Source organism: Heterocephalus glaber, unplaced genomic scaffold (genome assembly GCF_053883595.1).
Source record: "Heterocephalus glaber isolate CG9 unplaced genomic scaffold, H.glaber_assembly_v1.0 deba00001806, whole genome shotgun sequence".
Lineage (NCBI taxonomy): Eukaryota > Metazoa > Chordata > Mammalia > Rodentia > Bathyergidae > Heterocephalus > Heterocephalus glaber.
The window spans coordinates 132,103-155,795 of record NW_028258481.1 but is presented as its reverse complement, the minus strand read 5'-3'; the positions used below and the strand labels follow the sequence as shown (position 1 = coordinate 155,795).

The window sequence follows — 23,693 nt, the reverse complement described above, 5'->3', positions numbered from 1 at the left end:
TAACTCTTCAATGCCTAGAAATATCCACGCAAGTAGACATGTGTATGAGCTCACGTACACCAGGTCAGTCCCCGAGTGCAGTGTTTGATGAAATACAGATCATGGACAGAATGATCATAACTGAGTGTTAACCTTTGAAAGGAGGCATTCCATGATATCACAAGGGATTGCCTGCTACAAGAGTGAAATAACTTTTATGGTGTTATGTAAGAATATGTTTGGGTGGGAGAGGTTTTGTGTTTGGAATGTGTTGTGGTGGTATTGAAATGTATCAATCACATTTTTAAAAAATATCTTGGGGTTGCTTTCCATGTCCTGAGGTGTTATCCAATAATAAGTAATGAATAAAGGGAATCACGAATGGGTTCACAAGATACTAATTGAAATGGAATGAATTAAGATGAAAGTGAGGAAGGGAAAATGCAATGGCTTTGTCTCTGAGGAAGGCCGGGGCTGCAGGGACCATGAGGTGAGGGAGCAGGACTGAGCTTCAGCCAGCAGAGCCCATTTCCGGTCATTTCCTTCCAGAGCCAGGCAGTGAGGAAATGGCCTAGGCAAGGGCAACACAGCTGGGTACAGGGGGACAGAAAGCAGAGAGAAGCTCTGAGCAGAGGGCAGACTGAGGGAAGGCTCCTAACTGAGGGTGTGGACTCCGGTCTGCAGAGAGATGAATCCAGCAGGGAGTTCTGTCTCATTAAATGAATTGTGATTGTGCTGTTGTGGCCATGTTTAAGTGCAGTCCTGACAAATGCCGATGACCCAGGCTATCAGCATAGAGACTGGGTTTCGTGCCTGTGCTCTGGATGGATGTATACTAAAAGTGGTCGAGCTTCAAACTTACCAATCAGCCCAGTGATGATCCACAGAAATCTGAAGACCACGGTTGGCAATGCAGTTGCTGCATATGGCAGAGAATGCAGGAAACTGCTTCAAATTGGAGTTAAGTACCAATAGCTCTAGGGAAAACAGTCTGATTATGGGAGCAATATTTATTTCCTGTTGCTTACACAGTGTTGATCAAGCCAGTCAGACAAACCTACAAAATTCTTTATAGATGTATTTAGGGGAAACTAAGACACAATTTAGTTTGGCTGGGGAAGGTAGTACGCAGCATGCTGAAGGTCACATATGTACAGGCCATGTGTGTAGTGCACATGGCAGCGGTAACAGCATCTGAGTATGGACACATAAACACATATTGATATGAGCACTATGAAAGCAGATGGGTGATAGTTTATCTCTGGTATCAGTGAGTCACAGGAGAATATGATTTGTGTTCATTATCTGAAATAGTCACAAAGGAGAGAGGCATTAGGGAATTAAACATTTTCATATTCTCTTTATATTGACATACAGAATCTCAGTTTTAATTTTGGCACCAATTTTCAGGTCAAAAATGTACTTCATTCATAAACTATTTTTTGCCAAACACTTTTTGCATTGCTTGCTTGACATCTTTGTTCCTCAAACTGTAGATGATGGGGTTCAGCATGGGAATCAGAATGGTGTAACATATGGACACCATCATGTCATGCTCCAAGGTGTAGCTGGAACTGGGTCTCACATACATGAAAATAAGTGTTCCGTGGCAAATGGACACTGCAGTGAGGTGAGAGCCACATGTAGAAAAGACCTTTCGTTTCCCTTCTGCAGAGCGTGTCCTAAGAATAGCTGACAGAATGAAACCATAGGATACCAGGACGACTAGTACAGTAAATACTTCAATAGAGCCAGCAATGTAAAAGAGTAGAAGCTGGTTCCTGTGAGTGTCAGAGCAAGAAATCGCAAACAGAGCAGGGATATCACAGAAGATGTGTTGGATGATATTAGGCCCACAGAAGGACAGGCTGAAAGTGGCCCCTGTGTGCACAGTGGCATGCAGGATCCCCCCGAGGTAGGATGCAGTGATGAGTGACACATAGACCTTGGGTGTCATGCTCACAGAGTACAGCAGTGGGTTGTAGATGGCTACATAGCGGTCATAAGCCATTGCAGCCAGGACAAAACATTCTGTGGTCCCGAACGTTACAGCAAAAAACATCTGTGCTGCACACCCAAGGAAGGAAATGACTTTGTTCTCTGACATGAAATCCACCAACATATTTGGGGTAATAGTGGAGGAAAAGCAGGCATCCACAGAAGACAAGGCACTCAGAAAATAGTACATGGGGTTGTGCAGCCGGGAATCCCCAATGACCAGCGCAATCAGCCCTAAATTTCCAATGAGAGTATGAAGGTAAATTGCTAGAAATAGGAAGAAGCAAATGGTCTGTAGCTCAGCATTGTCAGTGAATCCTTTCAACACAAATTCGGTCACTTCAGTGAAATTCTCCATGCCGACATGTCCCAGGAGAAACCTGAAGATAATCATACACTGAAGATCATGTCACTAGGAGAGAATGAACCTCACTGTAACCATGAACAGCAGGACCTGTGTCTATCTAAGTATTTCTGTACACACACGTGTGTATGTATGCATATGTGTGTGTGCACACTGAATATAATTTCCCAGCAAGAGATACAAATACAGTAACAAGTTAGTGAGAGGAGTGCTCATGTCCTTCACTGCACTGTCAAGTGCAAAACATATGTGTTCACATAGGTAATACCCTAGCGCCACAAATCCTAAATATCAGGTCCACTGATTAATTCCCCTGAATTGTATTAGCTGGTTTCATATTAAGTCACATTAAAAGACAATGAGTGTTCAAAAAATTCCTTTCAAGAGCTATTATATCAGTGTAGAACATTGAGGTAGAATCACAACTCTGTCATCAAATGTGCAGTGTGATTTAACCAATCATCTTTAGACTTTAAAGAATTAATATTTATTTTATAAGATGACCATCATATTTGATGGAAAATTACTTTATAAATTGAATCTTTCAAAAACTATTTTATAACATAAGCTAAATTTGTTGACTTTACTATTTTAAGAGGATGAAGTCAGTGAAAGACATTTTGAATTATGATTTTGTTTTTCTTCCATATATATGTGCATATGATCTTTTAAAAATATTCATGAAATTTACCACAATTATGCTTTGTACACTAGAAGGGGCTTACATTTCCTTTGAATAATAAGAGGTTTTAGTTAAATTATCAGAGTAATATTTTATTAGCTGATAAAATAAAAGGTATACTGTTATAAGAAAATTAATATTATCACATATTCAAATGGTTCAGAGTTTTGAGGAGAAATTATATTGATTCTTGATGACTGAATATTAAAGGATAAATTTCAAAAGTAAAAGTAAATCTATTTCTATAATTTCTACCTGAATTTTATGATGAAACACTAAATTTGAAATATTTGCAAAACCCTAGATTTGCAAAAGACAAGAGAAATAACAACAGCCACTAATTGAGAATTTGTTACAGGAATTGATTTTGTGCATATTATTTCACATTTACAGAAACTTCTCTGATTAATAATTTCAGAATTAACCTAGGCATGGTGGCACATGCCTGTAATCTCAGCAGTCAAGAGGGTGAGGCAGAAGGATCACCATGAGTTCAAGGCCAGCCTGGCCTACACAGTGAGTTCAAGGCCAGAGTGAACTATATAGTGAAATTGTGTTACAAAAAACAAATGATAATGATAATAATAATTCCAGGGTCAAGACTGAGGTCTGTCTTCCTTATAGCATATTTGATTTTTGCCATTTTCCCTGTCGTTTGATATACCATGACTTCATAGTTCTCCCAAGGAATTAAAGCAAACCGTGAGTCTTGATATGTTTTGAGTTTTTTAAATAACTGAACCTTGAAAAATATAAAAGAAATAGTTACATTAAGTAGATAACGTCATTGATATAAATTTTAGGTTATTATTGACAGTATTTTTATAATATCAAGATATAAGACCCTGCATAGTTGAATATGTCTTGTATTTCATTACTCTGCATTGATAGCTTTCATGATTTGTTCTTATGTTGAACTAACTTCATCAACCACAAAAATTAAACCATATACTTCAAGAAGAGCAACCATTTTAATTATACAACTATAAATTCAATATTTTTTATCATCTTTCTTTCCAATAAGTTTGCTTTCGTTCTTAGGCAGAACTCTGCATAAATTAGATCCTGATGAATACATATTATTCACACTTGCAAAGGCAAGAGACATTTAGTACAGTACTTGGTTTTCAGTAGCACAATAGTTTCTAAAAGTAACGTAGACATCCTTAAGACTTTAGGTTCTGCCTGCACAAAGTCTTTAAAGTGTTTGAAGTTTTCTCTTACCCCAGGTACAGCAAATGCAGGTTTGGGTACACTGTGAAAAAGTGTAAATGAGGCTGTTTTTATCCAGGTATTTCACTGTTGATCAAGCCCAGAGATATTCCTAAGGGATTATACCTCAATTATCTTCTGGTCCACAATAGCAACATAATGATTTCCTTCATAATTGAAAGTGTAAATGTCTCAGAATAAGGCCCAATTTGCTGTTTTTTATTGAGTAGTATACTTCATACTCTGTTTAAAAGTTTTGCAGTTGTCATTTAAAAATTTTTTATTAGTACATCTTTTCAGTACATTACAATGTTTAAAATATTTTAGATTTGCATTTCCCTGATGATCAATGATACTGAATACATTTTTTATAATTCTATTGACTACTTTTTCATTGAAGAAAAGTAAATTCAAGTTCTTCTATTTATAAACTGGGTGCATTTTGCTATTGAGTTTCAAAGGTTTCTTACATATTTTCATTATTAATTCCATACTAGATCTATGGTTTACAAATATTGTCTTCTGTTTTGTGGTTTGTCTTTTCACTCTTCTGCATTTTTCTGTTTGGTGTGCAGAAGGATTTGGTCTCACTCCTCTAATTTTGCTTACTTGACTGACTTTGATGCCACATCCAAGAAATCATTGAAAGCCCAAAGTCCCGGAAATTTTCCCTTAAGATTTACAATCAAGACTTATGTCTACATCTTTAGTCCTTTCTGAGTTGATTTTCTATATGGTATAGGTGGGGTTCTCATTTTACTCTCTTGCTTCTGTACAGTTTTGCCCACATCATTTGTTGTAGTGAATCTTCTTCCTTGTTTGTGTTGAAGATCAGCTGACTGTGTATGTGTGAAATTGCTTCTTTGCTGTCAGTTGGGTTCCATTGCTCAAAATATCTTTCTTATGCAAGTACCACACCCTTTTAATACTTCTTTTATTTACTTAAATAAAACTTATTTCATTTAATGTATTAAAAATTTTATTTTGTTTATTTAATTTAATTTTATATTCTACAATTATCATCCTATGGTATCATTGTATTTTTCTACACATATGCATATTGTGTAATGTATAAAATCGGTTAAGCATTTTACCTCAAACATGCATCATTTCTTTTTGATGAAACATTCACAATGATTTCTCTGTTTTAAAATTTTTGAGTTCATTATTCCTTTCTGTCATCACCTTACTGTGGTATGATGACAAAAATCCATTTTCCTATCTAACTGTAGCGTCATTTACACTGACAAACATTTCTTCATCTCCCTCTCACTGTTCACCCTGGACTCTGGTAATCACAATTCCACTCTCATTTTATGAGATAGATATTCACATTCCACGTAGGACTGATGAAATGTGAAATCTGGCATTAGGAGCCTGTTTTGTTTCAAATAAAACAAGTTTGTTCATTTCCATCCATGTTGTCATAGTGATAGGATTCATTCATTTTTCGGGTAACTAGTATTCCACTGTATATATGTACTGCATTTTCATTATACCATCACTATTTAATGGACACTTAGATGTCTTCCAGCCCATATCTTTTGTGAAGAGCGCTGCAATGAATATGGTGGTGTGGATGTCTCCCCCCTCTCCCCCATACAGATTTCTTTTTTTTTCCATAATACATATCTACTGGAGAGGGAATGCTTGATCATGTGGTTGAGGTACACTACAGTCTCAGTTCATGAATGCTCCTGTTCATCAACAATTTGATTTTTGAACAGAAGCATTCAACAAAAATATGCTTATGTTTACAAACTCGACATTTGGTGTTGAATACGATCCCAGCCATCTTCCCAACAGAAACATGACCATGGCCATCTTCCCCACTCTGACCTGTCATCATGGCTTCCTTGCTTTTAGATATGTGCACTCTTGGTGAGCTTGCTTGTGTTCTTGTTAGCAAATCTAGTATTATTCAGTCCAGCATGGCTGCAAAGAAAGTGCAGAGCATACATGGTGGCAAAAAAAATACAGAGTGACAATGAAGGCGACACAAATGTTCAGAGCAATGATGAAGTTAACAAGAAAATGCAGAGCAAGAATGGTAAGAAAGGGCTTGGTATTTACCCAGTGGTTCCACCTGCCTCACAAGCACAAGGTCCCAAGTTTGATCCCCAGTACAAAAAAAAAGAATGGTAAGAAAGTTTTGAAGAAAATCCTGAGTGTGACTTTACAAAGGTCACTTCCCTCGCCCCTCACAGGACAACCCTTCTGCAGTCCATGGACCAGCAATGACCTGCAACTCCAAGAAGATTCACTTCTTGTGTTCACACAGCAGAAGGGTCAGATGTATCCTTCTGCACTCATGAATTCCATGCATCTTTTTCTGATTTCATTTTTTCCAGATCCTCTTTTGTTGCCAGTTCAGGGAGTCCATGTGGTTGAGTATCAGATTGTTGCTTCTCTTTTCCCTTGGGGTTGCTTTAGGTGATCTGGGAGTCTGGTTTTGAGACTTGTTTAAGTGTCTTCTCCTTTCTATTGGGGGTGTGTGTGTCTGTGGTGCTGGCCCCCATATGGCCCATATCCTCAGCTCTGGGAGTGATGGTCCGGTGGCCCAGAAGGTTCACCTCCAATACAGTGTGGACAGTGATATGGAGGCCCGAAAGGTTCACCTCCTCTGTACTGGGGCCAGCTGTGGTCCTCAGTGCTGGGAGGAGTGGTATTGTAGCCCAGAAGCCACACATCCTTTTCTTGTGGAATTTAACAGGCCCAAAATTCACAGAAAAATGAAATATATATATTGAATCCATGTCAGAACATTAAAGGTTAGAATTTCTTTACTTAATGAATATGTTTTAAACTTAGGAGTGCACATGGCTTGCAGATGAGGCAGATCTTCAGGGGTCCAGAGCTTCACCATTCAACATTAACTGCACCACAAACCTACTGTTCTTTTACACAGCTGAAAATGTCAGGGACAGATCACAGACCCTGGCTGAGGTATAAAAATGCTGAAGATCTTTTCCTGTTTCAAAAGGTCCAAAGGAGTAGGGGTGGTGGGAGGAGATGGGGAAAGGAAAGAAGGGAAAGGAAAAATTATGAGAAAAGAAAAAAATGGAAACAAAGTATGTAAATAGGGAAGGGTGGAGGGAGTGAAGGGTGCACAGGTAATGGGGAGAAAATAAGAACCAAGATACATCATGTACAGGTACAGGCACCCAATGATAAATGTAAATGTATTGCATACCTAAAATGTACCAAAAGAAGAATTTAGGGGAAAAAAATGCTGAAGAAGGCAGAAGGAAAGGTGGTCAGCATTACCCTTCCTCCAACTTGAAATTTGTGCAAAGAAGAAGGAATTAATTCCAGGGCTTGGATTGAAAACCCAGTACCCCACATGCTGCAGCAAATCATGTTGGTAGGAAGGGCCCCAGGCCTACCTGCAGAGCAGGACTCTAGACCTGGAACCGATGCAGGCACAGGTGATTCTGTCCACCACCTGTAGGTCTCTGCTCAATGTCAGGGATGCTCAGCAGGCTTGGTCTCTGGGCCTGGCCTGTTCCAGTCCCTTTTATTTTCATTCTCATGCTGGTTCTTGCTACAGTGGGCCTGAAATTGAGCTTAGAGACAGGTATAGTGCTGATTTCTCCCCCTGCTCCCCAATGGGTAGAGTCTCACATCTTGCTCTGCTGCTGAGGTTGGAGAAGGTGGAAGGGGCAGGCTCTGTGCAGCATGGATAATGCAGATCAGGCACTCAGGCTGCTCTGTTCATACAGACACTCAGGTATGGTTGGGGTCTTCCTACCTGTAGACTCTGTGGTCTGTCACTTGGCTTTCTCTCTGCCTTCCTTATTGGAGGAAGGAACTATGCAAAGAGCACAGAGAGCCTATTCAAAGCAAAAGCAGAGCTGCTGCAGTGGGAACATAGGTGACATGTCATTCTCTGATAAGTGCTTTCCTTTTAAAAAATTCTTATGCATGAGCCATACTGGAACATTCATCTGGATGCTAGCAGCAGCCCTGCCAGATCATGCTGGGGAGATTGTGCCAGGTGATGTCTGAATGAAGTGGTGTGTGCAGGGGGGGCGGGCAATAAAGGCCATGGTTATGAGCCCCAGAATATAGAGGAGAAGTGAACAACACAGTGGGCCTCTCTGAGGCTCCTCAATGAAAATTGAAGCCCACTGGGAAAGTGAAGAAAACCTCTTCAGTAAAGGTTGGTAAGTTGGGATCAGCACCTCCCATAGAAACCCAGACTCGCTTAGTGGGGAGGAGAGCTGGAACCTGCAGGAGGTCAAGGAACTCAACTTGAGCCTTACAGCCAGAAATCAGCCTGAATCTCAGGAGACTACACCTGGCTCCCTGAGGTTAATCACCTTAGACCTGCACACTGCTGCCCATATTGTTTACCAAAGCAGCACAGACATATCCTGAGGAAGACCCATATATACATAATTTTCTTTTCTCTCTCTCCCTTCCTCCCTCCCTGCCTCCCTCCCTCTCCCACTCCCCTTCTTGCTCTGTATCTCTCTCCCTCTTTGTTCCTGTTCCTTTCCCATTTCTAATTGTTTTTCTCTCTTTCTCCTCATGACTGTCAATATTATTGTAGAAAGGTGAATACAATTTCTGACGTCCCTATTTTTGTCAGTTTGTTCTATTCTTGTCTCTGTTCTTTCACTCTGTCTTTTCCTCCTGTCTTCAACAATTTCCCACAATTTGCGTGATCTTCCCATGTCCTCTAGCCTCACTTCTAACCCTTTCCACTCCTCCTATCTCTCTATCCCTCCCTCCCCAAATACTCCTACATCCTTTACCTGAAGGAAAAATTTGCTATATTGAAGGGTTTATTTACTGCAAACATATGTTGGTCTGGGCCTAGATTTTGATCTAGCTGCAGTGGTTAAAGGTGACATATTAAGAGTGACCAAAAATTGTCGTTTTCTAAGCTGTGTTTGATACTATTGTTGATGCTGATGGTGTCAATTGACCTAAGGTGTTGTGATTGATCAAATCAGTTGTCCTCCTGGTATACTGAAAATGAGATTGCCTAAGACTCATTACGGACTCAAAGCCTAAAAAGACAAGCTATACTTGGAAGATATCCCTGAGAAGAAATCACTCCATAAGGGCTCTAAACACAAATAATAAAGATATTCACAATAAGAAATATTGAAGTATCAGCCCAAGAATTAAAGTAAAAAACAGCACAACAAAATAAGAAATGAGTAGACACCTTAGCAAGGCACAAACCCACACTTCCAGCTCACCAAAGGCAAATCCTGGGGGAAACGAGGTGGAAAAATCTGATATTCAACTACCCAGACACCCTGAACTGATAGCACAGGAAGTAACAAATCAGATGAATGAGCCTCTAGAAAAATTCAAACAGAAATAATTTCCCAGATATCTACAGAGATGGTGAGCAGAATAAAAGACATAATTAGAGACTCTAGAACAGAAACAGATAAAAAAATAGATGAAATCAGGACCATACTGGAAGCTATGAATGCCCAGCATAGGAAATAAATGAAATCTATGAAACAGATTCAAACAGATATCCTGGAGATTAAAAACTTCATTAATAGGGCCAGGGATTTAGCTCAGTGGTTTCGCCACCAGCAGCAAAAGCACAAGGACCCAAGTTCGATCCCTGGTACCAAAAAAAAACCTGCATTGAAAATATTCACAGCAGATTGAGTGAATGTGAAGATAGAATATAAGATATGGAAGATACTTTTGTGGTTGGTGACCAAGAAAACAGAGATTTCTTTGAAATTGATGCAGCAGCTACTAGATGATGCAAAGAATAACATAAGACTGATAGGAGTCCACAAAAAAATCTGGAAAAAGTACAAATTATGTTAAATAAGTGTTCACAGAAGTAGTAGCAGAAAACTTCCCAAACAGTGGAAAAGAATTTGACATACAGATAAGTGAGGCATATAGAACTCCAAGTAGCTATGATCAAAAAAGATTTACACATAGAGTTATAATAGTCAAGATCCCAGAAACCCAACAGAAGAACAAAGTCCTACAATCAATTAGATAAAAGAAACAAATCACATGCAAAGGAAAGCCCATCAGAATTACAGCAGACTTTTCCACACAAACCCTCAAGTCAAGGATAGCCTGGAGTCCAGTATTTCAAGCCCTGAAAGAAAATAACTCCCACCTAGACTGTTGTGTCTCGCAAAATTATCTTTGAAAATTGATGGGGAAATAAGATACTTCCACAACAAAGAACACCTGAGAAACTTCATGAATACCAAGCCAGAACTCCAAACAATTCTAAACAATATCCTAGGAAAAGAAAATGAAGGTCACAACTCCATGAGGCCCAACAGAGCAAAACCATCACACAACGCAAGAAACTAAAGGGAAAGGGGGAAAAATAAAAAATAAAAGAGCCAACGATAGGAAAATATCATGGCAAGGATGAGTCAATATTTATCAATTATCACCATCAATGTTAATGGCCTCAATTGACCAATCAAAAGAAATCAACTGCCAGACTGGATTAAGAAGAAAAATCCAACAATATGCTGTCTATAAGAAACACACCTAACTCAAAAAGAAAATCACAGACTGAAAGGAAAAGGTTGGGAAACAGTTCTCCATGGGACAGGTACCCAGAAAAAGAAAGGGTAGCAAAAGAAAGTAGGTTTCAAACTAAAACTAATTAAGACAGACTAAGAAGGTCACTACATTCTTGTGAAGGGAACAATCCAAGAGGAAGAGATGACAATCATAAATATATATGCACTAAATACTAATGCCCCCAACTATACAAAACAAATATTAGTGGACATGAAAAACAAAATAAGGACTAATACAGTTGTGGTGGGGGACCCCAATACACCACTGTCACAATAGACAGATCTTCTAGACAAAAACTCAACAACGAAATAATAGAAGTGAACCAAGCTTTTGAAAAATGGATTTAAAAATGTTTAGCGTGTTCCACCCCACAAAATCAGAATATAATTCTTTTCTGCTGCACACGGGTTCTTCTCCAAAATAGACCACATGCTAGCTCCTAAGACATATTTGCATAAACGGATAGGAACTGAAGTAGTCCCCTGTATATTATTAGACCATAGTGCAATAAAATTGGAGATCAATAGCATAAGAAATCACAAAACCCCCACAAACACATGGAAATTGAATAACACTCTCCCGAACAACCAATGAGTCACAGAGGAAATTAAAAAAGGAATTAGACAGTTTCTACAATTAAATGATAACAGCATACAGGAATCTATGGGACACAATGAAAACAGTTCTATGATTGAAATTCATGGCAGTGAAGACCCATAGTAGGAACATAGAGAGAGCTTAAATAAAAAACCTAATACTGAACCTCAAGCTCCTAGAAAAAGAAGAGCATGACAAACCCAAAACTTGTAAAAGAGAGGAAATAATAAAGATCAGAACAGAAATCAATGCAATGGAGTCTGGAGAAAAATACAAAAAAAATTAATGAATCAAAGATTTGGTTTTTTGAAAAGATAAATAAAATCAATAAACCCTTAGCCAAAAAAAAGAAAGAAAAAAGAAAGAAAAGGCTCAAATCCATGCAATTAAGAACGAAAAAGATGAAGTCACAATAGATCCACCAGAAAGCCACAGGATCATCAATAACTACTTTGAGAACCTGTACTCTAATAAAATGTAAAACACAGAAGAAATGGACAGATTCCTAGATAAACATGAGAATTCCAAAGTTGAATGAAGAAGATATAAAAATCAAATAAACCCCAATTACAATGAGTGAAATTGAATATGTAATTAAGAATTCACCAACAAAGAAAAGCCCACGTGCTGATAGTTTCACTGCTGAATTCTACAAGACATTTAGAGAACAACTATTGCCACTACTCTTTAAACTCTTCAATGAAATTGAAAGGGAAGAAATACTTCCCAATTCATTCCTGGAATTAAGTGTTACTTTGATTCCAAAACCAGGAAAAGATCCAACTGAAAAAGAGAACTACAGGCCAATCTCCCTAATGGACATAGACGCAAAAATCCTCAGCAAGATAACTGGCAAACAGAATACAGAGGATCATCAAGAAGATCATACACCCTGACCAAGTTGGATTTATCCCAGGGATGCAAGGATGGTTCAACATATGTAAATTAATAAATGTAATACACTATATCAACAGAGCCAAGGACAAAAACTGTGCAATCATCTCAATAGATGCAGAAAAGGCATTTGACAAAATCCAACACACAATCATGATAAAAATGCTACACAAAATTGGAATAGATGGTCTTTATCGCAACCTGATTAAGGCTATCTATAAAATACCAACAGCCAACATCATATTAAATGGTCAAAAACTGAATACTTTCACACTAAATTCAGGAACAAACCAAGAATGTCCACTATCACCACTCCTGTTCAACATAGTTCTGATAAATTAGCCACAGCAATTAGAAAAGAGAAAGAAATAAAAGGAATAAAGTTAGGAAACAAAGAAGTTAAACTGTCATTATTGGCTGACAATGTGATTCTTTACATAGAAGACCCAAAAAACTCTGCCAAAAGACTTCTACACTTAATTGACAGATTTAGTAGAGTACCTGGATTCAAGATCAACACATAAAAATCAATAGTCTTCTTGTACACAAACAAAAGACTCACTGAGAGAGAAATTAGGGGAACAATTCCTTTTACAATAGCAACAAAAAAATGAACTATCTAGGAATCAATCTAATGAAGGAAACAAAAGACTTCTACACTGAAAACTACAGCACTCAGTAAAACGAGATCAAAGAGGATGTCAGAAAATGGAAAGACATGATTTGTTCCTGGGTAAGAAGAGAAGAACAAATATAGTGAAAATGGCCATACTTTCAAAACTGCTATATAGATTAAATGCAATGCCAATTGAAGCCCCAACAGTATATTTCACAGAACTAGAGAAAACAATCCAAAAATTCATTTGGAACCAGAAGAGACCTAGAATAGCAAAAGCAGTTCTAGGCAACAGACACATGACCCGGGGTATCACATTCTCCATCTTGAAATTATGTTACAAAGCCACTGTGATAAAAACAGCATGATACTGGCAAAGAAACAAACCCAAGGACCAGTGGAAAAGATTAGAAGATGCAGAAACAACTCCAGACATCCTCAGCTACCTCATCTTTGACAAAGGATCCAACCATCCTCACTGGAGGAAAGATAGCCTATTTAATAAATGGTGTTGGAAAAACTGGATTTCAACCTGCCAAAGATTAAAACTAGACAACTATCTTTCAACATGCACTAAACTAAAATCAAAGTGGATTAAAGATCTGAATATTAAAACAGAAACATTAACCTTGCGGGAACATAAGTTAGGAAGAACTTTTGAAGACACTGACATAGGAAAAGACTTTATGAACAAAACCTCAATAGCATGGGAAGTACCACAAAGAATCAACAGCTGGATCTCATCTTATTAAAAAGCTTCTACAGTATAAAGAAACCACCAACAGAGCTAACAGACAACCTACCATGTGGGAAAAAATTTTTAGCAGCTGTACCTCAGAGAAAGGACTATTATCTAGAATATATAACAAACTTTAAAAAATCAGACCCACCCAAATTTAAAGACCCTATTCAAAAATGGGCATCTGAAATGAACAGACATCTCTCAGACAATGAAGAAAACACAGCAAATAAACATATGAAAAAATGCTCAACATCACTGGTCATTTGAGACATGCAGATGAAAATAACACTGAGATTCCACCTCACCGCAGGAAAAAAAGGCTGCTATCAAGAAATCAACCAATAACAAATGCTGGCGGGGGTGTGGGGAGAAAGGAACACTTCTCTATTGTTGGTGGGACTGCAGACTGTGCAATCACTGTGGAAATCAATATAGAGAACCCCCAAAACTAGGATTAGGCACGTCCCATTTGACCCAGCTATTCCTCTGCTGCATATCTTCCCAAAAGAATTAAAAGAATCATACCACATCGATATATGCACACCCATATTTATAGCAGCACAATTTGTAATAGCTAAAGCTTGGAAACAGCCTAAGTGTGCTTCAACTGGAGACTGGAGACTGGATATAGAATGAATATATATATATAATATATATATATTATATATATATATGAGTACTACTGAGGCATAAAGAATGAGAAAGTAGAGACATTTTTAGCTAAATGGATGCACATTGAGGCCATACTCTTCAGTGAAATAAATAGGACACACATGTGCAAATACTGAATAGTTTCTCTAGTGTGAGAAACTGAAAGTGTAAATCAGGATTAAAATGAAAAATTGATAATGTGAAATAGGAAGGAAATGTCCAATGGGTTACAGAAAGTGGGAAGTTTAGGGGAAAGGAAAGAAGGGAAAGGAAAAATATGAGAAAAGGAAAAAAATGGAAACAAAGTCTTTGTAAGTCAGGAAGGGTGGAGGAGTTGAAGGGAGGGCAGGGCAAAGGGGAAAGAATAACAAGCAAGATATATCATGTCAAGGTACAAGTTCCCAAAGATAAACGTTACTTTATTGTATACCAAAAATGTGCTAATAAAAGAATTTAAGGAAAAAAATTCTTAACTGATGTATAATCTTGGTAAATGTTGGAAACCATCTCCTATCTTTGGGAAGAACTAAATACTGGGCTTTCTGCCCTTTGTCTAGGTGACACAGTAAGAGAGGATGAAAAATATCCCAGAAACAACACCCAGGAATTTCAAATTATTATTGGTGCTATCTGAATCTCAGGCTGCTATCAGACTGCTGCAAATGTATTGACCTAAATATGGAACAGGAGTCAGATTAAAGGTTTCATGAAAAGTAGTCTAAGCTTAAAAACATCTCTAGTTTTGTTACTGAATAGGTGATATTTAAGCAAGCTAGTCAGATGTAAATTGTACACAACTGCAGGTGTATCAATTGTGGGGAATTATACAATTTACCTTTAGCAGAGGTGAGAAATAGCATGATACATTTAGAAAGAATGTTTGTATCTATACTTCTCTGCAATGGTAAACACATGTACATAGACACATATAGCATATATATGTGTGCACATATGCATGTGTTTACATGTTGAAATATAAACATCTGGAATCAGCCCGCTGCAGTCAGGTCTGCGCACACCCCACTGAGGTCCCGAATCATGCAGAACATGCCGAATCAGCCCGCGCCCAGGCAACAATCCACTGGACCCTACCCCCGCTCCTCTGTACAGCCACCTGGTTCCACACTACAAAGACACAGAGGACACTGGACCACCAGACCAAGGTACTATGTCTCACTGCTCCCAGCCCAGAGGAAGGGGCTTCTGAGCCATTGTCTCACTGCTCCTGGTCCAGAGGAAGGGGCTTCCCGGCCACCATCCCTCCCACTGCTCCCAGCCCAGAGGAAAGGGCTTTTGGGCCACCTTCTGTCCCACTGCTCCTGGTCCAGAGGAAGGGTTTTCTTGGCCAGCATCCCTCCCACCGCTCCTGCCCCAGAGGGAGGGGCTCCTGAGCTGCCATCCCACTGCTCCTGGACCAGAGGAAGGGGCTTTCTGGCAACCATCCCTCCCGCTGCTCCCAGCCTACAGGAAAGGGCTTTTGGACCACCATCCCTACTGCTGCTTCTGGCCCCTGTCCCACCTCTCCCAACTCAGAGGAGGTAATCCATGCAAGCGCCAATAGCCCCACCCCAGTCGAAATGAGAAAACACGTAAATAAGTCTCAAAACCAGACTCCCAGATCACCTACAACCACCTCAAAGGGAAATGAAATGGAACACTCTAATACTCAACCACCTGGACCCACTGAACTGGCAACAAAAGGGGATCTGGAAAAAATGAAATCAGAAATAATTTCTCAGATAACAGGAGAAATTGTGCCCCTAGTGCAAGACATGACTAATAAAGCTAGAGAGGAGCTCAGGAACATGATGGAATCCCAACATAAACAACAAATGGAATCCATAAAGCAGACGCAAATAGATTTCCAGGACATGAAAAACTCCACTGAAAGTCTACACAGCAGAATGAGCCAATGTGAGGACAGAATTTAAGATATAGAAGATAAGATTGCAATTAGTGACCAGGAAAAGAAAAATTGCTTCAAAATTATAAGGGAACATGAGAAATAAATCCAGCAGCTGCTAGATGATGCAAAGAAGAATAACATAAGACTGATTGGAGTCAATGAAGAAACAGGAGAGAGTGCAGATGACATAAAAGATCTCTTCACAGAAATAATGGCAGAAAACTTCCTAAGCAGGGGAAAAGAGCTTGACATGCAGATAAGGGAGACATATAGGACTCCAAATAGCCTTGATCAAAAAAATCTACACATAGGCATATAATTGTTAAGATTCCAGAAACTCAACAGAAGAACAAAGTTCTACAAGCAGTTAGAGAAAAGAAACAAATCACATACAAAGGAAAGCCCATCAGAATCACAGCAGACTTCTCAACACAAACCATCAAGGCAAGAAGAGCTTGGAGTGACATATTCCAAGCCCTAAAAGAAAACAGCCTCCAACCCAGAATGATGTACCCTGCAAAACTATCTTTCAAAATTGAAGGAGAAATAAGATACTTTCATGACAAAGAGCACCTTAGGAACTTCGTGAATACCAAACCAGCACTCCAAAGAATTTTACACAATATCCTAGGAACAGACATTGAGGATCACAACCCCTGGAAGCAAAGCAGAATGAACCCATCTGGCATGACAAGAAATTAAATGTAAAGGGGGAGAACCCAACAAAAACAAAAGGTCATGGCAATGACAAGTCAATACATTTCAGTTATAACCATCAACGTTAATGATCTCAACTCGTCAATCAAAAGAAATAGACTGGCATAATGGGTCAAGAAGCAAAATCCAACAATATGCTGCAGACAAGAAACACACTTAATTCAAAAGGAAACTCATAGACTGAAAGTTAAAGGGGGGGAAAACAATACTGCATGTGACAGGAACCTGAAAAAAAGCAGGAGTAGCTATCCTCTTTGCAGACCAAGTAGATTTCAAAACAAAACTGATTAAGAGTGGTGAAGAAGGACACTACATTCTTGTAAAGGGAAGAATCCAAGAGGAAGAGATGATAATCATAAATATCTATGCACCAAACACTAGTGTGCCCAACTATATAAAACAAATGCTCACAGACATGAAAAGTCATATATGCACTAATATAATTGTAGTGGGGGACCTCAACACCCCACTGTCACAGATAGATCAACTCGACTAAAAATAAGTAATGAAATACTAGAACTCAATCTAACTCTTGAACAAATGAACTTAACAGAGGTTTACAGAGTCTTCCACCTCACAAAATCAGAATACACATTCTTCTCAGCTGCACATGGGCCATTCTCCAAAATAGACCACAATACTCACACATAGAACATGTTTAAGTAAGTGCAAAGGAAATGAAGTTATCCCCTGTATATTATCAGACCATAGTGTGATGAAATTGGAGATCCATAGCAAAAGAAACTCAAAAAATTTCATAAACATGTGGAAATTAAACAACACACTTCTGAATAACCAATGGGTCACAGAGGAAATGAAAGAAGAAATCAGACAGTTCCTTCAATTAAATGACAATGACAATATAACATATCGGAATCTATGGGACATGATGAAAGCAGTCTTACAAGGGAAATTCATAGCACTGAATATGCATATTAGGAAAACAGAATGAGCCTAATTAAACAACCTGATGCTGCACCTCAAGCTTCTAGAAAAAAGAAGAACAGGACAACCCCAGAGCTCATACAAGGGAGGAAATTATAAAGATCAGAGGAGAAATCAATGCAATGGAGACTAAGAGAATGATACAAAAAATCAATAAAGCCAAGAGTTGGTTCTTCAAAAGAATCAACAAAATTGACAAACCCTTAGCCAACCTTGTCATAAAAAGGAAAGAAGGGCCGGGGATTTAGCTCAGTGGTTTTGACGCCTACTGCACAAGCGCAAGGACCCGAGTTTGATCCCTGGTACAAAAAAAAAAGGAAATAAAAGGCCCAAATCCATACAATTAGGAATGAAAAGGGTGAAATTACAATAGACCCAGCAGAAATCCAGAGGATCATCAATACCTACTTCCAGAACCTATACGCCAATAAGATGGACAACACAGAAGAAATGGACAGATTCCTAAATACATATGAGTTACCACAGTTGAACAAAGAAGACCTAAAAATCCTGAAAAACCCAATATCAACCAATGAAATTGAAAACGTAATTGAAAACTTATCAACTAAGAAAAGCCCGGGCCCTGATGGTTTCACTGCTGAATTCTACAAGACATTTAGAGAGGAACTGCTGCCACTACTGTTTAAACTCTTCAATGAAATTGAAAGGGAAGCAATACTCCCAAATTCATTCCTGGAAGCAAGCATCACCTTGATCCCCAAAGCAGAGAAAGACCCAACTGAAAAGGAGAACTATAGGCCAATCTCACTAATGAACATAGATGCAAAACTCCTTAATAAGATAATGGCAAACAGAATGCAGAAGATCATCAAGAAGATCATACACCCTGATCAAGTGGGATTCATCCTGGGGATGCAGGGATGGTTCAATATACAAAATCAATCAATGTAATACACTATATCAATAGAGCCAAGGACAAAAACCATATGATTATCTCCATAGACCCAGAAAAAACATTTGACAAAATCCAACATGCATTTATGATAAAAACCCTACAAAAAAATGGAATAGATGGTCTCTACTTCAAACTGATAGAAGCCATCTATGAAAAACCAACAGCCAATATCATACTAAATGGTCAAAACTGAAATTCTTCACACTAAAATCAGGAACAAGACAAGGATGTCCACTATCACCACTCCTGTTCAATATAGTTCTGGAAACATTAGCCACGGCAATTAGACAACAGAAAGCAATAAAAGGAATAAAGATAGGAAATGAAGAAGTCAAATTGTCATTATTTGCAGATGACATGATACTCTATATAGAAGACCCCAAGAACTCCACCAAAAGTCTTCTAGACTTAATAACCAACTTCAGTCAAGTAGCTGGTTACAAGGTCAACACACAAAAATCAATAGCTTTCCTCTACACCAATGACAGACTCACTGAGAGAGAAATAGGGCAAATAATTCCTTTCACAATAGCATCCAAAAAACTGAAATACCTAGGAATCAACCTAATGAAAGAAATCAAAGATCTCTTCTCTGAAAACTATGGCACTCTGAAAACAGAGATTGAAGATGATATCAGAAAATGGACAGACATCCCCTGCTCCTGGGTAGGAAGGATTAATATAGTGAAAATGGCCATACTTCCAAAACTGCTATATAGATTTAATGCAATTCCAATTGAGATCCCAGCAGCATACTTCATGGACCTCAAGAAAACAATCCAAAAATTCATTTGGAATAAGAAGAGACCCAGAATAGCAAAAGCAATTCTAGGTAACAGAGACATGGCAGGGGGTTTCACAATCCCCAACCTGCAACTCTACTACAAAGCTACTGTGATAAAAACAGCATGGTAGTGGCAAAGAAACAGACCTGAGGACCAGTAGAACAGATTAGAAGATGCAGAAACAAGGCCAGACACACTCAGCCATCTCATCTTCAATAAAGCAGCCAAACACCCTCACTGGAGGAAAGATAGCCTCTTTAATAAATGGTGCTGGAAAAACTGGGCTTCAACTTGCCACAGATTAAAATTAGACCCATATCTCTCACCATGCACTAAACTAAAATCAAAATGGATTAAAGATCTAAATATTAAAATAGAAACTCTGAACCAGTTGGAACAGATGCTAGGTAGAACCCTTGAAGACATCGGTGTAGGAAAAGATTTCATGAACAAAACCTCAGTTGCCCATGAACTAGCACAAACAATCAACAAGTGGAATCTCTTCTTATTAAAAGGCTTCTGCACAGCAAGAGAAACCACCAGCAGTGTGAAGAGACAACCCACAATGTGGGAAAAAATTCTTCACCTGCTTTTCCTCAGACAAAAGTCTACTATCTCGAATCTATAAAGAACTTAAAAAGATCAGATCTCCCAAACTTAAAGACCCAATCCAAAAATGGGCATCTGAAATGAACAGACATTTCTCAGACAAAGAAGTAGAAATAGCAAATAAATACATCAAAAAATGTTCAACATCACTGGTCATTCGAGAGATGCAAATGAAAACAACACTGAGATTCCATATATAAATACTGAATAGTTTCTCTGATGTGAGAAACTGAAAGAGTAAATAAGGACTAAAACGTATAATAGGTAACGTGAAATAGGAAGAAAAGGGGCAAAGGGGAAGGAAGCAGGAGCACTAGGGGAAAGGAAAGAAGGGAATGGAAGTAATATGAGAAAATGGAAAAATAGGAGCAAAATCTTTGTAAATAGGGAGGGATGGAGGGGTTGAAGGGAGGGCTGGGCAAGGGTGAAAAATAAGAACCAAGAGAGACTATGTAAAGGTGCAAATTTCCAATGATGAATGTCATTATATTGTATACCTAAAATGTACCAATGATTAGAATGAATAATCGATAATGTAAAATAGGAAGAAAAGGTCCAAAGGGGTAGGGGTAGTGGGAGGGCCAGGGGAAAGGAAATAAGGGAAAGGAAAAAAGCTGAAAAATGGAAAAAATGGAAATAAAGTGTTTGTAAATAGGGAAGGGTGGAGGGGATGAAAAGAGGGCTAGGAATGGGGAAAAAATCAGAACCAAGATGCATTATATAAAGGTACAATTCCCAATGAGAAATGTAACTGTGTTATGTACCTAAAATGTACCAATAAAAGAATTTAATAAAAAAAAGAAATATAAACATCTGAGTACCTCAGAATGTGTCTGTACTGAGAAAAACACTCTTTAAAGAGGCAATAACTTAAAATGAAGACTATTCTGTGAGCTTTAATTGAATATTCTTGATGTCCTTATAAATAGAGATTTGGACAACAGATATATGGAAAAGAAGGACTACATGAACACGGAAGTTTAAAGAATAAGCATCAAAAAAAAAAAAAAAAAACAGAGACAAAGCTCAAAAGAAATCACCCTGGCGAACACCTTGATGTACGACATCTGCACTCCAGAACTGTGAGAAAATAAATTCTGGTCACATAGGACCCGCAGTCTTGGTAAGGGCACAGTGGTGTATGCCTGAATCTCAGCCCCTGAGAAGACAAGGCAGGAGGTTGGTTGTGAGTTCCAGCCCAGCCTGGGCTACATAGTGCAAACAAAAAACCAAAAAAAAAAAAAAAAAGAAAGAAAAAAGGAACAAAGGAGAGAGAGAGAGAGAGAGAAAGGATATACAGTCTGCTATGTTTCTTTAGCAGCCCTTTCACCCTAACAAAATCAGTATCAACATAAATGTACGAATGTGTGTTAGAGGCATATATGCGTCTATATTTAATAAGAAAAGGATATTTTGCATTTAGAAAAGTACCCTAGAGTGTTGACTATGATCTTTATTTTAAAATACTCAATAGTAAGAACAGAAAAATCCATGATTGAGTGTGACCAACTGATTTAAAACAATAATTAACATGTTCTAGGAACACTAAATGTCACTCTTTATTTTGCTTTTATAATAAATCTAAATGTGACCATAAAATTAATGTAGGTGAGGAGGGAAAAGAGAGTAAAAGGAATCAAGAAAGATGTGTTAAGTACATGTATATACTCCTTAAGATCAATGTTAGCATTATGTATGGCAAACTTGTGCTAATTAAATTAAATTAAATTGAAATCTTGTACAAAGGATTAAAAAGGAAGTGATGAACTAAATGAATTCATGAATTCGAGAGCTAACACACCCAGAGAATTGTGATAAAGTAGATACACAGATTTTTGAAATTTAATGCTTGATGTTAAAGAGTGATTTTACCTTTACACACAATTTTCCTGAAAACATTTTTCATTGCCCTTTTCACATCTTTGTTCCTCAAACTGTAGATGACAGGATTCAGCATGGGAATGATGATGGTGTAAAATATGGACACCACCATGTCGTGCTCCAAGGCATAGCTGGAGCTTGGTCTCACGTACATGAAGAGGATTGTCCCGTGATACATGGACACTCCAGCTAGGTGGGAGCCACATGAGGAGAACCCTTTTCTCCTCCCTTCGGCAGAACGCATCCTCAGAATGGCCAGCAGGATGAAGCCGTAGGAGATGAGGACAATCAGGATGGTGACCACCTCAATGGAGCTCACAAAGAGCAAGAGTAGAAGCTCATTGATATGAGTGTCAGAACAGGAAATAGCGAGGAGAGGAGGGATATCACAAAAGATATGTCTAATTTCATTGGACCCACAGAAGGAGAGGCTGAAAGTGGCCCCCGTGTGCACAATAGCGTGAAGAATCCCCCCAACATAGGAGGCGATGTTGAGCGGCACGTAGACCCTGGGCGTCATGCTCACGGAATACAGCAGGGGGTTGTAGACGGCTTCATACCGGTCATAAGCCATTGCCGCCAGGAGAAAGCATTCTGTGGTCCCCAAACTAACAGCAAAAAATGACTGTGTTGCACATCCATAGAATGGGATCATTTTATTCTGAGTCACCAAACCTGCTAACATTTTTGGGACGATATCTGAGGAATAGCAGGCATCCACAGAAGACAACACACTGAGAAAATAGTGCATTGGGTTGTGCAGCCGGGAATCCTCAATGACCAACACAATCAGTCCTATATTTCCAACGAGGGTGAAAAGGTAAATTGTGAGAAACAAGCAAAAGAGGATGGTCTGCAGGTCAGGACTGTCTGTGAGCCCTGTGAGTACAAATACAGTGACTTCAGTGATATTCTTCATGCTGAAATCACCTACAACAGACTGGAAGATTTTCAAAGGTTACCGTTCATGGTACTATGAAAATAATGAGCAATAAACAATACTGTGAGCTGAAGGAATATGAGTTACGCCTTTATATTTATTTCTTGGCAATGTAAGATGCCCAAGAAATTGATCAGAAGCCAGTTACAAGATACCATGTTACTGATGGAGCCTCAGATGAAGGTTATAGGTGTTCACTCTGTAGTGAATAGTACTTCAAGTACCTGTACTTAGGCAGTTTGTATCTTACAGTATTGTGATTATATATCAAGGAGTGGAATTTGGGAGCATTACATTATTTCCATGATTGTCATTATGTGAACCACCAAAACTATTTCCAACAATAATTAATCCAGTTTGCCTTAACATTAAAAATGTGTGAGCATGTCAGTTCTTCGTGTACTTCCCAACACTTGCTAATACAAGGGGGTTGACTTCATAAAACCATTTCTGTGTAAAGTTGCATAACATTATTTTTTTTGTATTTCCTGAGTTAAAAACGATAACAGAATTCCCATCACAAAAGAAATACTACTAAGAGTCAGGGAATGGCACTATATTAAGTTGAAAAGCTCCTGCAGAGAAGAGGAAACAATTGACAGAGTGAAGATGCCACGTACAGAATGGGAAAACTACTCTGTCCACTCTTCCTCTGAAATAGATTAATATCTAGAATATATAGATAGCACTGAACAGTTGAGACACAAAAAATAAAT

The 23,693-nt window shown here is 38.5% G+C and overlaps 1 protein-coding gene and 1 pseudogene across 1 annotated transcript; both read right to left on the bottom strand.

Moving 5' to 3' along the window:
• Positions 1-1,390: 1,390 nt before the first annotated feature.
• On the bottom strand, positions 1,391-2,354 carry LOC147820678 (olfactory receptor 5T7-like; annotated as a pseudogene).
• Positions 2,355-22,011: 19,657 nt separating this feature from the next.
• Positions 22,012-22,980, bottom strand: LOC101713467 (olfactory receptor 5T18). The gene has a single exon (XM_004869815.2). The coding sequence runs from the start codon at positions 22,954-22,956 to the stop codon at positions 22,012-22,014; it is 945 nt and encodes a 314-aa protein (XP_004869872.2). The 5' UTR covers positions 22,957-22,980.
• Positions 22,981-23,693: the final 713 nt, after the last annotated feature.

What these genes read in the sequence shown, in the direction of transcription:
- LOC101713467 (XM_004869815.2), bottom strand. Translation starts at nt 22,956, where the DNA reads ATGAAGAATATCACTGAAGTCACTGTATTTGTACTCACAGGGCTCACA.